The sequence below is a fragment of the Mytilus trossulus genome, chromosome 8 (genome assembly GCF_036588685.1).
Source record: "Mytilus trossulus isolate FHL-02 chromosome 8, PNRI_Mtr1.1.1.hap1, whole genome shotgun sequence".
In the NCBI taxonomy this organism is placed as follows: Eukaryota; Metazoa; Mollusca; class Bivalvia; order Mytilida; family Mytilidae; genus Mytilus; species Mytilus trossulus.
This window is the reverse complement of record NC_086380.1, coordinates 70,406,336-70,422,350: the sequence shown is the minus strand read 5'-3', so window position 1 is coordinate 70,422,350 and position 16,015 is coordinate 70,406,336. Positions and strand designations below refer to the sequence as shown.

At 32.7% G+C, this 16,015-nt stretch overlaps 1 protein-coding gene across 1 annotated transcript in view; it reads right to left on the bottom strand.

Moving 5' to 3' along the window:
- Positions 1-1,095: 1,095 nt before the first annotated feature.
- Positions 1,096-16,015, bottom strand: part of LOC134681346 (uncharacterized) — a 31,119-nt gene continuing 16,199 nt past the window's right edge. The window contains exons 5-9 of the mRNA XM_063540929.1: positions 15,389-15,480; positions 4,947-5,027; positions 3,492-3,572; positions 2,713-3,193; positions 1,096-2,178 (exon numbers count right to left, since the gene is read on the bottom strand). Coding sequence (XP_063396999.1) covers positions 2,126-2,178; positions 2,713-3,193; positions 3,492-3,572; positions 4,947-5,027; positions 15,389-15,480 — 788 coding nt within the window. The 3' untranslated portion in view covers positions 1,096-2,125. The remainder of the gene's footprint in view (positions 2,179-2,712; positions 3,194-3,491; positions 3,573-4,946; positions 5,028-15,388; positions 15,481-16,015) is intronic.

Here is a 16,015-nt window from a genome sequence, read left to right as displayed (position 1 = left end):
GTCCTAATAATTATAAAATTGCCTTCCATACCACCATCGTCATGAAAATTATTTGGAAGAGTATTGTGAAAATAATTGTATAAAGATCGAGTTTGCAAATTAGCTATTCATGTTATGTAAGTGCATCACTGTTTTTTTAATGTCCTATGGTGTTTGTTGTTCATCGAATGTGTTTGTTGTTGATCGAATATCTTCGTTGCTGTGCTGCAGTTTATATGTTGTGTTGACTATAATATCACTTGTTTGTGCATTTCTCTGTGATTAATGTTCTTGCGTGTGCTGAGATCTCATAAACATGTTTAACCTCGCCGCATTTATGTGCCTGTCCCAAGTCAGGAGCCTCTGGCCTTTGTTAGCCTTGTATTATTTAAATTTTAGTTTCTTGTGTACAATTTGGAAATTAGTATGGCGTTCATTATCACTGAACTAGTATATATTTGTTTAGGGGTCAGCCGAGGGATGCCTTCGGGTGCGGGAATTTCTCGCTACATTGAAGACCTGTTGGTGACTGTCTGCTGTTGTTTTTTCTATGATCGGATTGTTGTCTCTTTGACACATTCCCCATTTCCATTTTCAATTTTATTGTTATAATATATGCTGTACAGTCAGAAATACGGCAGTTGTTATCTAAAATTTCGTTTCTATGAATGTTGGCGTTTGTTTTTCATTGCACTTCAGTGTTCCTATTGTTCCTCTCTTATATTTGATGTATTTCCCTCGGTTTAAATTTGTAACATGGATTTATTTCTCTCAGTTGATTTATGACATTTGAACACCAGTATACTACTGTTGCCTTTATTTAAATAGATTTGTCTCTTTCTGGTTTATTGTTTTTTTTTTAAAAAGCAAAATAATACAACCAGTCAAATATTTCAAACACAACCTGGAAATTTAAGATTATATATTATTCCCTATTAATTTTGTTAAGGTAGATTCATGGTATACCACAACTTGGATTGTACAATCCCAGTACAAAATCGGTCTAGTTATTTGCCCAAATTTGTAATTTATTGGTAAGACAGCTTTTAGTAAAATATTTATGCTGGACAGATATGGATTTTTTTTTTTTTACATGTTGCAAGAAAACAAGTTCAGTGACACCATTTTATCATTTTATTTTCTTAAAACATATTATAAAACCTATTTTCTCACAATTTATTTCAAAATAATATCTCCTGGAACAAATGTGTTTTTTCATAAACAATCTAACAAAATATAAGCAATTTTCAACGATTCCTACATGTAGCTTGGAAAATAGCACAGTGACCTATACTTTTTTTTATATTTTTGAAAAAAGCATAGTATAATCTTCATTTAGGCAAAGTATAAGAACATTCTATTTGAAGAAATATATACCTATGATCTAACTTAATTGACTTTTATGAATTAAACAAGATAGTTGATATACAGCAATTAAACAGCATCCCACCGAAATTTGAAGGTCAAAATACAGATTTTTCCACAACTGACTGTACTGAAAACAATTTTCTACCTATCATTATTACACATAAATATATATATGCTTAAACAAGTATTCGCTGTATGTACATAATTAATTAGCATTATAAATATTACAGTATTTGCTGCATGCATGTGATAACATTTAAAAAATAATACTGAAACAGTTTAATAATAGTCCATTCTTTAACTTTAGTTTAATCATTCCACTTTTATTTACTTTTTTTTTATCCTGCCAATTATTTTCTGCAACTCTATTTCAGCTATATATATTTATTCAAGGTAAAAGGCATGATTTTAACAGAATACAGATACATTAAATTACAATGACACAGATATATCACTAGACAAAGACACTAAAATGATTTACATGTCGATTACTATAAATTATAATTTAAAAAAAAATAAAGTTATGAAAATTGTCATGATATTTTGATAATATGAGTAGACTAGATTAAAAAATGAGTGAAATTTAAATAAACTAGATTTTCACTGTAGCCTAATACCTTAGGATGACCCACAAAAGTTGTTAAAACTTATTTCCAGTGGGGTCCTTGTGCTATTAAAGATGATTGATTCTATACATGTAGGATTGGTCTACTGCAAATCTGTTGCTGTGGTAGTATGTATACATATATATGTTAGTTGTGAAGATGAACTTATTTCTCTATTGTGTTGGAACATTGATTTGGTGTTCTATTTCAACTTCAATAGCCATTCCTGAAACAAATTAAAATATTTCACTGCACAGATAAAATGAGTTACTGTGTTCAGTTTTGCTAACATAATACAAAGTTTTACAAATATAACCATTTAGACAACTATAAAAAGAAACTACATTGATTATCAGACAGATAATTATAATTATGGTCATAGTCAACCAGAATAATCAAGCGGTTTAATTACCTCTCTGTATAGAAATAAGAAGAATAGGAATGAGCGGCAATGAGATTGAGACAACACTCCATCCAAGTCACAATGCATATGTGTAAAAAGTAAACCATTATAGGTCAAAGTATGATAATTCACCACCGAGCCTTGTCTTACATTGAACTGCAAGATAGACCAACGGTGTAATTTATATAAATATTCTTTATGCCTAACCATGGAAAGTATATATATATATATATATATAATCTAGACTACAGTCATATTTTAGTACAAACCAGTCTCAATAAATCATAATGAACTTCGTAAACAAAACGTAAGGAATTAAAAATTGTTCAGAAATCCAACTGTTTAAAGCATATTTACCTGATATTTCATTTTCAATTGATTTCACTTCCTCTGCCGAAACAGTTTTTGCCAAAATTTCATTTAGTTGATCTGTATAGAGCCTTGTTGGTTTGTTATAGTGATCAAAGCGTTTCAAAAGTTCGCTTAATATGTGACATAATTCATTGAAACGTGTATCATTAATTTGAAATATATCAGAGTGTTGTAATTCGTTTCTTGTCAGTCTTATGCGCTCAATATCATCTCCAATGGCTATGTCAGTATTCTGAATATCTGGCCATTTCCCTCCCCATGGTCCATGAGGATATTGTCGGTGGTTTGAATTACTTGGAACATGTTTATTAAGTTTCCTGTGCTCACTGTATAAGTATGATATATCACAACCACACCTTGGACGTAGATATGGTTTATCTGGTTTTAATAGATCATATAAAACATCAGCAAGAATATTTAGAGCAATCATTCCCATCTTTGTAAAGTTGATTTCCTCTTTTGTGAACTAAAATACAGATAAAAGAAGACAATTATGACGTTACAGGCAAAAAACAAGGCTCAAAAGATTTGTTGGATAAATCTATTGTCAGTTAAAACAGTCAGGTGGTGTGAGAGTTAAAATAAAAAATGGAAAAAAAAGTGAAAAAAATAATAATCAGCATAAACATGATAAAACCAATCAGCTATCAATAAATAACTCCCAATATTTTTGTTCCCAACCGAAATCTGTAAATTTTGTCTAAGATAGTCACTTTTAGAAAATGAGAAAACACTAGATGTGTGATATAACATGTATAACATACCCCTGTCAAACTGGCTGCTGCTGTTGACTCATCATGGATATTTGAAATGTCTCTCTTTCTAGCTTTAACACGGACATACACCTGCAATTAACATATAAAACAGCCTTAAGAGAGCAAGCTTACTTACAACACCCTTCCCTCCCCCATGCAATAAGCTAAAGCTTTTAATGTCCTTAAGGCATAGTTTTTCTGTTTACTTTGAGAAATGATCCTTTTTAGTGAAAATTTTTGGCAGCACTATTTTTTCAAAATATCTATTCGTTAGTAGCTTTGCTAATGATGATGCTAGATGGCAGACCACTTAATGTCAATCATGAAACTTATATGCATCTTCCACTACCTCAGGTGAGAGTAAAGGTTGGCGCCTGTTAAAACGTCTAAAACTGCTGCATTTGTTTGCACCTTAAGTGTTTCTCCCTTTTTTTTATATATACTAATAGATTAGAACATTGGTTTTCCTGTTTCAATGGTTTCTCACTAGTTATGGGGCACTGTATATCTTGCTGTTCGGTGTGAGCCAGGGCTTCATGTTGAAGGCTGTATTTTGATCATTATAATGGCTTACTTTTTTCTAATTGTGACTTTGAAAGAGAGTTGTCTCATTGGCACTTTCTTTGCTCTTTTTCTTAAAGCCACATACTAAGCAAAGCAGCAAATTCTAATTTTAAAGTCTTTGGTTTAATATATTAAACTGGTCAGGATTTGAGGTGAAGATGCTATCATGAGATCACTCTAGGAATTTTGACGTTGACCTTACACCTAGTGACTTAAACATACAATTTGGATTTTCCTCTTTTTATATATGATCATCTATCCAAGTAAAGTTGCAATCCAAAATGTAGTATTTTTTCACCATCTGGAAGCCCCCTTTTTTGCAGGAAGTTTGGATTATATTGAGTAACAAAAATCTTGACCTTTGATTTGGTGACGTCAAAATCAATATTGATCTTCCTCTTATATGTATTAAATGAGGCCATAAATTCACGACGAGTGCCACATGTGGAGCAGGATCTGCTTACCCTTCCTGAGCATCTGAGATCACCCCTAGTTTTTGGTGGGGTTCATGTTGCTTATTCTTTAGTTTACTATGTTGTGTTATGTGTACTATTGTTTGTATGTCTGTCTTTTTCATTTTTAGCCATGGCGTTGTCAGTTTATTTTCGATTTGTGAGTTTGACTGTCCCTCTGGTATCTTTTGTCCCTCTTTCAGGATATATTTTGTATTGGCATCTGGAAACGAAAATGACTGAAATATATAACCGTTTGTAAATATAAAATACCTAGTACATGGTTATGAACAGTTGCTCTCAATAGAACTATTATTTCTCTCAATATTGATTGATTGATTAATACAACTTTCAGTACTATTGGCTTTATAATAATCTATTTTTAATGTTTTATCATGTTTATCGTTGGACGATGCAGGAGTAATAATTTGCAACATTTGCTTGTTACCTTAGACGATGTTGTTTGGACTTCACTGCTGCTTTTTATGTTAGGATTCAATCCTGATTTAATCTCACAACTCTGGGAAGGCTGAAATAATTAACAAAATGATATTTAAGGAATAACAGTACTGAAGTTGAAGAGTTGCCACTGCCAATTGCCTATTTGACGGCAGCAAATGCAGTTTTACTGGCAATGCATAGCGAAGACAGTCAAACAGAAATTTGCGATAGTCAAATCAAAGTTGACAACGACAACTCTTCAACTGCAGTACAGGTATGTTTTACAAATTCAAATGTGACGTCATTTTTTTGTCATTTTTTACAATTTAAGATATGACGTCACTTGGCGTTGAGAGTTTAACTTATTCGGATGTGTCTATTTTTTGTGATGCATTTTGTCGGATTATGTAATGTATTTCGATTGTTTCCTGTAATTTGTTTATACTGCAGTTTTATCATATATCTTTTGCATAGTCATTTTATAAAATTTACTGTTTGCAAAAGTATAAAATATTCTAAATAATAGGGATGTTCTGGTACCTAACAGAAAACCCTGGCCGTTTTTGGCACAACTTTTTTGAACTTTTGGTCCTCAATGCTATTCAACTTTGTACTTGTTCAGCTTTAAAACTTTTGTATCTGGGCGTCACTTGTAAGTCTTGTGTGGACAAAATGCACTTCTGGCGTATTGAAATTTTAAACTTGTTGCCTTTTGTTAGCTATGATTCGTGTGTTTCTTTGTTAATTGTGTTCTCCTATTTATTTATATTGTAGTCCTGTAATGTTGTGTTGTCATTTTAATGTTATATTTCACATGGCCATAAAAGAGGGAGGTTTGGCATGCCACAAAACCAGGTTCAACCCACCATTTTTTCCTTTAAAAATGTCCTGTACCAAGTAGATAACTTATAATAAAGGGAATTAACTCAAGAACTGTAAAAGTAATGCTTCCAAAATTTCAACTTAACTGAGTTAAGTGGTACATGTAATTAGCATTACATATAAGTTACAGTAAATAGGTGAAATTAGGAATTACATGTAATTACTAAACATTTCATTAAATTTATTTGAGACAAATTTAAGTTAGAGAACCAAAACAAAATATCATATAAGGTTATAAAGGGACAAAACTAAAGAACATTAATCAAAGTGCTTGTAAGCACCAATGGGTGAAGATTGTTTACATTTTTTCAGTGAACATTGTATTGTAGAAAGCATTGGTTGTGGTTGATGTAATTGTTCAAATATTTTTTTAAAATTGGAATTATCTTCCTTTGTCCATAATTGTGGTTGATTCAACTACAATTATAGACAAAGGAAGATAACTCCAATTTTAACCAGATGCTCTGCAGATCACAGCTTTATACGACCGCAGAGGTCGAAACCCTGAACGGTTGGGGCTAGTATGGACCACATGTGGTATGGACACAACATTCAAACTGGATACAGCTCTGAATTTGGATTGTGATTAAATAGTTGACACAGCATAGGTTTCTGACACAGAATGAATGTGGTCTAATGAACTTAAAATATTTTTTTGGCTTTTGAGCAATTCACTATGCTTTTGAATATTAATCCTTTGATATTTGAAGAATTTTTTTTTTTCATTTCTGAAATCTGAAATATTGAACCCCACCAATTTTTTTCACCTCCCCTTTCCCTTTTCCAAAAATGATCTCAATTCAAATTTCTAATGGAGTTTTCAACAATAACTACTCATTTAAATACATCATATTATATAAACTGTCATACAGTCAAGATTTAAGTTGATTTAACTACTATTCTGGACAAAGAAAGATAACTCCAATGCAACATTTTATATTGGCAAATTTCCAATGAAGTTCATTAAACTAAAGTTTTTGGCAAATTCCCAATGGAATTTTTTAATAATAAAGTTTTTGGCAAATTTCCAATATACATAATTTAAGAGCTGTTTAGGTGAGATTTTAAAATGAGTTTCAATTACCAATCTTTCACTGCTTTTAAATTATGTTTTGTTTTTAAGTAATTGTCCATTAACCTGGAAACCCTTCCCCACCCCCCTTTTTTTGCACCTAATCCCTTAACGGTTTGAGCCATAACTCCCAAAGACAATTCTTACCATCCCTTTGTGGTATTCCAATATCCGAAATCTAAATACATGGTTAGATTCATCATATCAAAGAAACCCAAGAATTCAATTTTTGATGATATCAAACAAAGTTTAAATTTGGACCCTTTAGACCTCAATGTGGACCAAATTGATAACAGGTCCTAAATATTAAATCAAAGCTCTGTAAGCGCTGAAGGCAGTTAACCAAAAACCAAGGCAACCATAATTATGAAAACTGTGGCAATGTTGCCTCAACATTAAACATTCATATATAGTACATTCATGTTTATCTAATGATATATTTATTAAGGCAAATAATTTATATGTTATCAAGGTTTCAAAAGCAATGCATATATCAATGCATTTTCATCCCAGAAAATCAAATGGTTGCTGCCTAAGGATCTTGACCATTTCCAAGTTCTCAAACAGGAGGGTGAACAGTGACCTCAGGGACTCTCCCTATCTTTCATCTGATTTGTTATATTGTCCCATACATGAATATATGGTTTAGGGATGGGGATCTCGACCATTTTTAAATTCTAAAACAGGAGGGGTGGGGTGACCCCTAGCGACTCTTCCTATATTTCATTTGATTCTTCATATTGTCACAAACATGAATATATATATATGGTTAAGGGGTGTGGATCTCGACCGTTTCCAAGTTCTCAAACAGGAGGAGGTGGGGTAACTCCAGGGACTCCCCCTATATTTCATTTTTTATTTATTATATTGTCCTATACTTGAATATATGCAGGGGCGGATTCAGACGGGGGAGGGTTGTGGGCTTGCAAAGCATGGGTTGTTCTCAGCTTAATAAAGAAAATTCCGATAATTTTACCTCAATTTTTTTTTAGCCTCGCTCTGCTCGGCGAAAATTTAAGTTTGCGCCCCTCCTAACCTAAAATCCTGGATCTGCACCTCATATGGTTTAGGGGTGGGGAGCTCGACCGTTTCTAAGTTATCAAACAGGAGGGGGTAGAGTGGCCCAAAGAATGCCACCTATATATCATATGATTTACTTACATTAAGGTATATATAATAAAGTTGCATTATTTGTGAAAATAAAGAATGAAACTTTCAGCCACTTTAATTGACCCTTCAAAATTGAGAAAAAACAAATAATCCCTCGAAATTGCAGTAATATGTTTACACTTTAAAAGCATCTCACATGCATTATCATCATTTATCATTTATAAAGAAAATTTAGACTGTGACCATGAACATGTATATTGTTAGATATACTGTTCCCAGCTGTCATGTTGTATTGGATTTTTAAATTAAAATCTATCAAAAAGTAATTTTTAGTTTCTGAATAAAATATTTTTCTGCTTTTTCTTTCTTTTACATATATCTTTTGGTTTACAATATTAGTGTTTATATTCATTTACCATGCATAGATGTATTTTTTCACCTGCTTGGATTTTTTTGAAAATGATCGTCAAACCCGGAATTACCCTTATCCGCTTCCGGAATCGGATCCGATTTTGTAAAATTTTGTCTTCACGGCCGCCATTTTTATGTGTTTACAATGTTGTTTTTGTCAATCAGATACGATTTTACTCGAATTTATACAATATTTGTCGGCGATTTTCTGTATAAAGCTAGCGGTTGAACAAAATGAACATCGCCGTCATGAATAATAATGATAAAAATAAGTTTTAGCTCGTTTAATTGGAGACTGGTGAACATGGTGAAAAGGTTTGCAAAGTAATTTCTTATTTTCTTTCAAATGTAAGGCGACTACGTCAGGCGTAGCTAGAAACCAACTATCCTAGTAGGAATTCCGCTTGCAAAAGTGGAAGGTCTCGGACCTCGGACCACCGCTAATTTGCACACCTGCCTCCAAATTGAAAAGCTACGAAAATTTCTTTTTCTAATTTGAAATTGCCGCCAACAGCATGAACAGTTGAATTATATAATAGACTACTGACGTAGTTGTACTACGTATTGATGACAAACAATATTCCTACGACTTTTGTCATTTGGGAAATCTAAACTGCTTGTCTTAAGAGATTTTCGGCGATTAAATATTTCATACAATTGTTCTTTGACATCTTGGCTAAAAGCACAAGTCATAATGAACTACACAAGGATTTTTAATAAGCACTACTTCCTATGTGTAACTTTAAAACTTTTGGATAAATCGACGATCATTTAAGGTTTTTCTGGTAATTTTTTTTGTAATCCAGAATAAAAAGTATTAAAAAAGTGTTCAATTAGTTATATATAACATAGTAACAATCTAGATAATAACAATGGCAAGTATTTCAGGATTTATTGGGTAGAACACAAATCGAGGGTGCTCGCATAATGCAGCTTAACTGCATAAAAATTAAATACATGGTTAGATTCAGCATATTGAAGATCCCCATATATTGAATTTTTGTTGAAAACAAACAAAGTTTAAATTGGACCCGATTTAGACCAACTTGAAAACTGGGCCCATAATATAACCAGATGCTCCGCAGGGCGTAGCTTTATACGACCGCAGAGGTTGAACCCTGAACGGTTGGGGCAAGTATGGACACAACATTCAAGCTGGATTCAGCTCTAAATTTGGATTGTGATTAAATAGTTGACACAGCATAGGTTTCTGACACAGAATGAATGTGTTCTAATGAACTTAAAATTTTTGTTTTCTCTTAGAGCAATTCACTATGCTGTTGAATATTAATCCTCTCAAAACAAGAATGTGTCCTCAGTACACGAATGCCCCACTCGCACTATCATTTTCCATGTTCAGTGGACCGTGAAATTGGGGTAAAAACTCTAATTTGGCATTAAAATTAGAAAGATCATATCATAGGGGACATGTGTACTAAGTTTGAAGTCGATTGGACTTAAACTTCATCAAAAACTACCTTGACCAAAAACTTTAACCTGAAGCGGGACAGACGGACGAACGGACGGACAAACGAACGGACAGACGGACGGACAGACGGACGCACAGACCAGAAAACATAATGCCCCTCTACTATCGTAGGTGGGGCATAAAAATGTTTGAAGAAATTTTCTTTTTTATTTATGAAATTTCAAATGAGAGAAATTGAACCCAATTTTTTTAATTACATCCCCCTTTCCCTTATTCCAAAACTAATCTCAATTAAAATTTCTAATGGAGTTTGCAACAATAACTACTCATTTAAATACATCATAAAATATTAAGATGTAAAAAAAACTGCTTGTTATCACTGAATGTTATTTATTATAATTTATCAGTTGGTAGTAAAAAGTGAATATACATTGTATATTGTATATAACAAAGATTTAAGTTGATTCTGGACAAAGAAAGATAACTCCAATTAAAAAAAAATCTTTTTGCTATTGCACAATATTTTGCAATTAGATATTTCTTGCTTACTATTCTGGACAAAGAAAGATAACTCTAATTAAAAAAAAATTTGCTATTTCACAATATTGTGCAATTAGATATTTCTTGCCATTGCGCAATACTGTGCAATTGAAAAGACTTGCTATTGCACAACACTTAATATAATAATTTTAGATCCTGATTTGGACCAACTTGAAAACTGGGCCCATAATAAAAAATCTAAGTACATTTTTGGATTCAGCATATCAAAGAACCCCAAGATTTCAATTTTTGTTGAAATCAGACTAAGTTTAATTTTGGACCCTTTGGACTTTAGTGTAGACCAATTTGAAAACAGGACCAAAAATGAAGAATCTACATACACAGTTAGATTTGGTATATCAAAGAACCCCATTTATTCAATTTTTGATGAAATCAAACAAAGTTTAATTTTGGACCCCGATTTGGACCAACTTGAAAACTGGGCCAATAATCAAGAATCTAAGTACATTTTTAGATTCAGCATATCAAAGAACCTAACTGATTCATTTTTTGTCAAAATCAAACTAAGTTTAATTTTGGACCCTTTGGACCTTAATGTAGACCAATTTGAAAACGGGACCAAAAGTTAAGAATCTACATACACAGTCATGACAGTTAGATTCGGCATATCAAAGAACCCCAATTATTCAATTTTGATGAAATCAAACAAAGTTTAATTTTGGACCCTTTGGGCCCCTTATTCTGTTGGGACCAAAACTCCAAAAATCAATACCAACCTTCCTTTTATGGTCATAAACCTTGTGTTTAAATTTCATAGATTTCTATTTACTTATACTAACGTTATGGTGCGAAAACCAAGAAAAATGCTTATTTGGGTCCCTTTTTGGCCCCTCATTCCTTAACTGTTGGGACCTAAACTCCCAAAATCAATACCAACCTTCCTTTTGTAGTCATTAACATTGTGTTTAAATTTCATTGATTTCTATTTACTTAAACTAAAGTTATTGTGCGAAAACCAAGAATAATGCTTATTTGGGCCCTTTTTTGGCCCCTAATTCCTAAACTGTTGAAACCTAAACTCCCAAAATCAATCCCAACCGTTCTTTTGTGGTCATAAACCTTGTGTCAAAATTTCATAGATTTCTATTAACTTAAACTAAAGTTATAGTGCGAAAACCAAGAAAATGCTTATTTGGGCCCTTTTTGGCCCCTAATTCCTAAAATGTTGGGACCAAAACTCCCAAAATCAATACCAACCTTCCTTTTGTGGTCATAAACCTTGTGTTAAAATTTCATAGATTTCCATTCACTTTTACTAAAGTTAGAGTGCGAAAACTAAAAGTATTCGGACGCCGGACGACGACGCCAACGTGATAGCAATATACGACGAAAATTTTTTCAAATTTTGCGGTCGTATAAAAAACTAAGTACATGTTTAGATTCAGAATATCAAAGAACCCCAAGAATTCAATTTTTGTTAAAATCAAACTAAGTTTAATTTTGGACCCTTTGGACCTTAATGTAGACCAATTTGAAAACAGGACCAAAAATTAAGAATCTAAATACACGGTTCGATTCGGTATAACAAAGAACCCCAATAGTTCAATTTTTTTATGAAATCAAACAAAGTTTAATTTTGAACCCTTTTGGCCCCTACTTCCTTGGGACCAAAACTCCAAAAAATCAATCCTAACCTTCCTCTTGTGGTCATAAACCTTGTGTTAAAATTTCATAGATTTCTATTAACTTATACTAAAGTTATTGTGCAAAAACCAAGAAAAATGCTTATTTTGGGACCTGTTTTTGGCCCCTTTTTCCTAAACCATTAGGACTTAAACTCCCAAAATCAATCCCAACCTTTCTTTTGTGGTCATAGACCTTATGTTAAAATTTCATAGATTTCTGTTTACTTATACTAAAGTTATTGTGCGAAAAACCAAGAAACATGCTTATTTGGGCCTTTTTTGGCCCCTTATTCATTCCTAAACTGTTGGGACCAAAACACCCAAAAACAATCCCAACCTTCCTTTTATGGTCTTAAACCTTGTGTTTAAAGTTCATAGATTTCTTTTTACTTTTACTAAAGTTAGAGTGCGAAAAACCAAATGTCTTCGGACGACGACGCCAACGTCATACCAATATACGACCAAAGTTTTTTCAATTTTTGCAGTCGTATAAAAAAAACACACAGATATTTGTGGTAACTTCTATATTTTCAGTATAACATATTTGTTGCCATTTAAATTTCCACTCTTTACAAATATGAAAATTGAAAACCCAGTGCATAAAATACTCTTGCCTTCAGTAATATAAAATTTTTGATATATTTGCATTTTGCATTATTTAGCCCTAAATTCAATGATTTATCTCTTTCAGATATTAACAAACTTTATGACATGTTCAAATAAACAAGAAGCTCTCAAGAGCCTGAATCGCTCACCTGAATTTTTTTGGTTTAATCTCTCATCCATGATTATTTTGGCTTTTCAATTTATTTAAATGTTCCATTAAATCGTCCTATTCTCTTCAAAAGCCAAAAAAAAAATCCTTTTCTCCTATAGATGTTCTATTTTAGCCATAGGAGCTATGTTTCTTGACATACAAGGAAATGAAATATAAAATTTATACTAGATACGCTGAAACTCTGAAACTCATTTAGCCTAAGTTTGGCTGAAATTGATACAGCAGTTTCAAAGGAGAAGATTTTTTAAAGTAAGTCAACATGATGAACAAATTGTGAAAAAAGTCTTTAAAGGGCAATAATTCCTTAAGAGGTCAATTGACAATTTTGGTCAAATTGACTTATTTGTAGATCTTACTTTGCTGATCATTTTTGCTGTTTACAGTTTATCTTTATCTATAATAATATTCAAGATAATGACCAAAAACTGCAAAATTTCCTTAAAATTACCAATTAAGGGGCAGCAACCCAACAATGGTTTGTTTGATTCATCTGAAAATTTCAGGGCTGATAGATCTTGAACTAATGAAAATTTTTACACCATGTCAGATTTGCTTTAAATGCTTTCGTTTTTGAGATATAAGCCAAAAACTGCATTTGACCCCTATGTTCTATTTTAAGTAACGGCAGCCATGTTTTTTGACGGATCAAAAATCTAAGCACACATTTTGTGCAGGATAACCTAAGGAACAATCATGCTAAGTTTTATCCAAATCCATTCAGTAGTTTCAGAGAAGAAGATTTTTTAAAGTTAGCAAATATGATGAACAAATTGTGAAAAATTGCCATTAAAGGACAATAACCCCTTAAGGGGTCAATTGACAATTTTGGTCATATTAACTTATTTGTAGATCTTACTTTGCTGATCATTTTTGCTGTTTACAGTTTATCTTTATCTATAATAATATTCAAGATAATGACCAAAAACTGCAAAATTGCCTTAAAATTACCAATTAAGTGGCAGCAACCCAACAATGGTTTGTTTGATTCATCTGAAAATTTCAGGGCTGGTAGATCTTGACCTAATGAACATTTTAACCCCATGTCAGATTTGCTCTAAATGCTTTTGTTTTTGAGATATAAGCCAAAAACTGCATTTGACCCCTATGTTCTATTTTAAGTAACGGCGGCCATGCTTTTTGACGGATCAAAAATCGAAGCGCACACTTAGTGCAGGATACTCTAAGGAACAATCATGCTAAGTTTCATTCAAATCCATTCAGTAGTTTCAGAGGAGAAGATGTTTGAAAAATTGTTAACGACGACAGACGACGTCGACGACGTCGACGACGACGGACGCCAAGTGATAAGAAAAGCTCACATGGCCTTTTAGGCCAGGTGAGCTAAAAATGAAATTTTAATGAACAATCATGGCAAGTTGTTATGTTGCAAAAGGACTGACGTTTAACATGTCCTAAGAGAATTTGTAACTTTGTTTTCATCTGAAAAGATTTTTTTTCAGACCAACACTCTCCAAGATTGAGAACAAGTCACCTAATTTTTTTCTGAGCTCTTATACAACTATTTGTATGATGCATTTTAATGTCACCTGATGACAGGCTGGGTAACGTATTACATATAGATTCTTACACTGCAACAAGTGTATTACGATATTTCTCCACTAGAGACAGTTAAAGGAGTAGGTCCGGTAAGGATCGATTTTGGCCTCAAATTTCAGGTTCATCTGACGAAAGATGTTGACCACTTTTTAAACACTAAAATGTCTATTTTATTTGATTCAATTAATATATGTGAAAGATTTTAACTAATTTAGTCATTAAAAACGCTCCGATTCAAGCTCAAATATGAAAAATCTACCAAATATGCCGAAAAATGTCACTTTTCAGATGGTTTTTGTCAAAAATGAAAGTGGCCGCATCCGTGTTCATCCTCAACCTTTATATATGTTATGTATTATCATTAAATACAACTTACATTTAAATATTTTGGATGAACACGAATGCGGCCACTTTCGTTTTACACGGAAACTGTCCAAAATTTAACCAAAATGCTAGAATTGTGAAGATTTCAGTAATTTAGCATGACTTAATGGTGCTAGTACAAATGTACTCGAAATATGTTCATCGTATTGTCAAAAACAGCCCATACTTATGTAGCAGAAGCATTCTACTGTCCAATAAATAACTAAAAGTATACATTTTAACAATTTTGTAAATCTGCCATATTTTGGGGCCAAAAAGGGGTCTTACCGGACCTACTCCTTTTATTATTTAAACGTGAAGCTAGCCGAAATAATTAAAATTTAACTGTCGAAAGTGAAGAAATATCGAAATACACAAGTTATGGTGTCGTAATCTGTTTCCCTAACGATTTTTATCCTTTGTTTTCAAAGATTTTCAGAAACTTGTGTTCTTCATTTGCGATGTCATCAAGCATGGTCGCCTTTTTTCCCCGACTTCACAATAGGAAAATTCTGAAGAGAACAAAACATTTTGACGTCATAATCAAATTTGGACTTATCATTTGCCTAGAACAGATATTTCACCAATCGAGAAATGTAAAATAGCAAACAAATATGAGAAAGTAATTCCCCTGACTGGTAATAGAGGCGGTAAAACATACCTGTACATAATTATACTCCGATGAATTGTTTTGTGATACATGTTCTGCTGGTGGACTAGAATCTCTCGGTTCTGTACTCACCAGTTCTTCGTCTGAAAAAATAAGCACATAAAGCAATTCAAGCTAGCTGAAGTGATGGTTGTGGGATTTATTTCAAGTAAAATAAACATATAATAATGGTTACATATTACAACACCAGATGCTCTGCAGGGCGCAGCTTTATACCACTGCAGAGGTCGAACCCTGAACAGTTGGGGCAAGTATGGACACAACATTTAAGCTTGATACAGCTCTGAATTTGGATTGTGATTAAATAGTTGACACAACATAGGTTTCTGACACAGAATGAATGTGGTCTAAGAACTTAAACTTGGACATTTACCTATTATGGTCCAATATTCAAAATCTAAATACATGGTTAGATTCAGCATATCATAGAACCCCAAAAATTCAATTTTTGATGAAATCAAATAATGTTCAATTTTTGACCCTTTAGACCTCATTGTGGACCAATTTTGTAACCTGGCCCAAATATTAAAAATCTAAATACATGTTTAGATTCAACATGTCAAAGAACCACAAGAATTCAATTTTTGTTAAAATCAAACTAAGTTTTAATTTTGGACC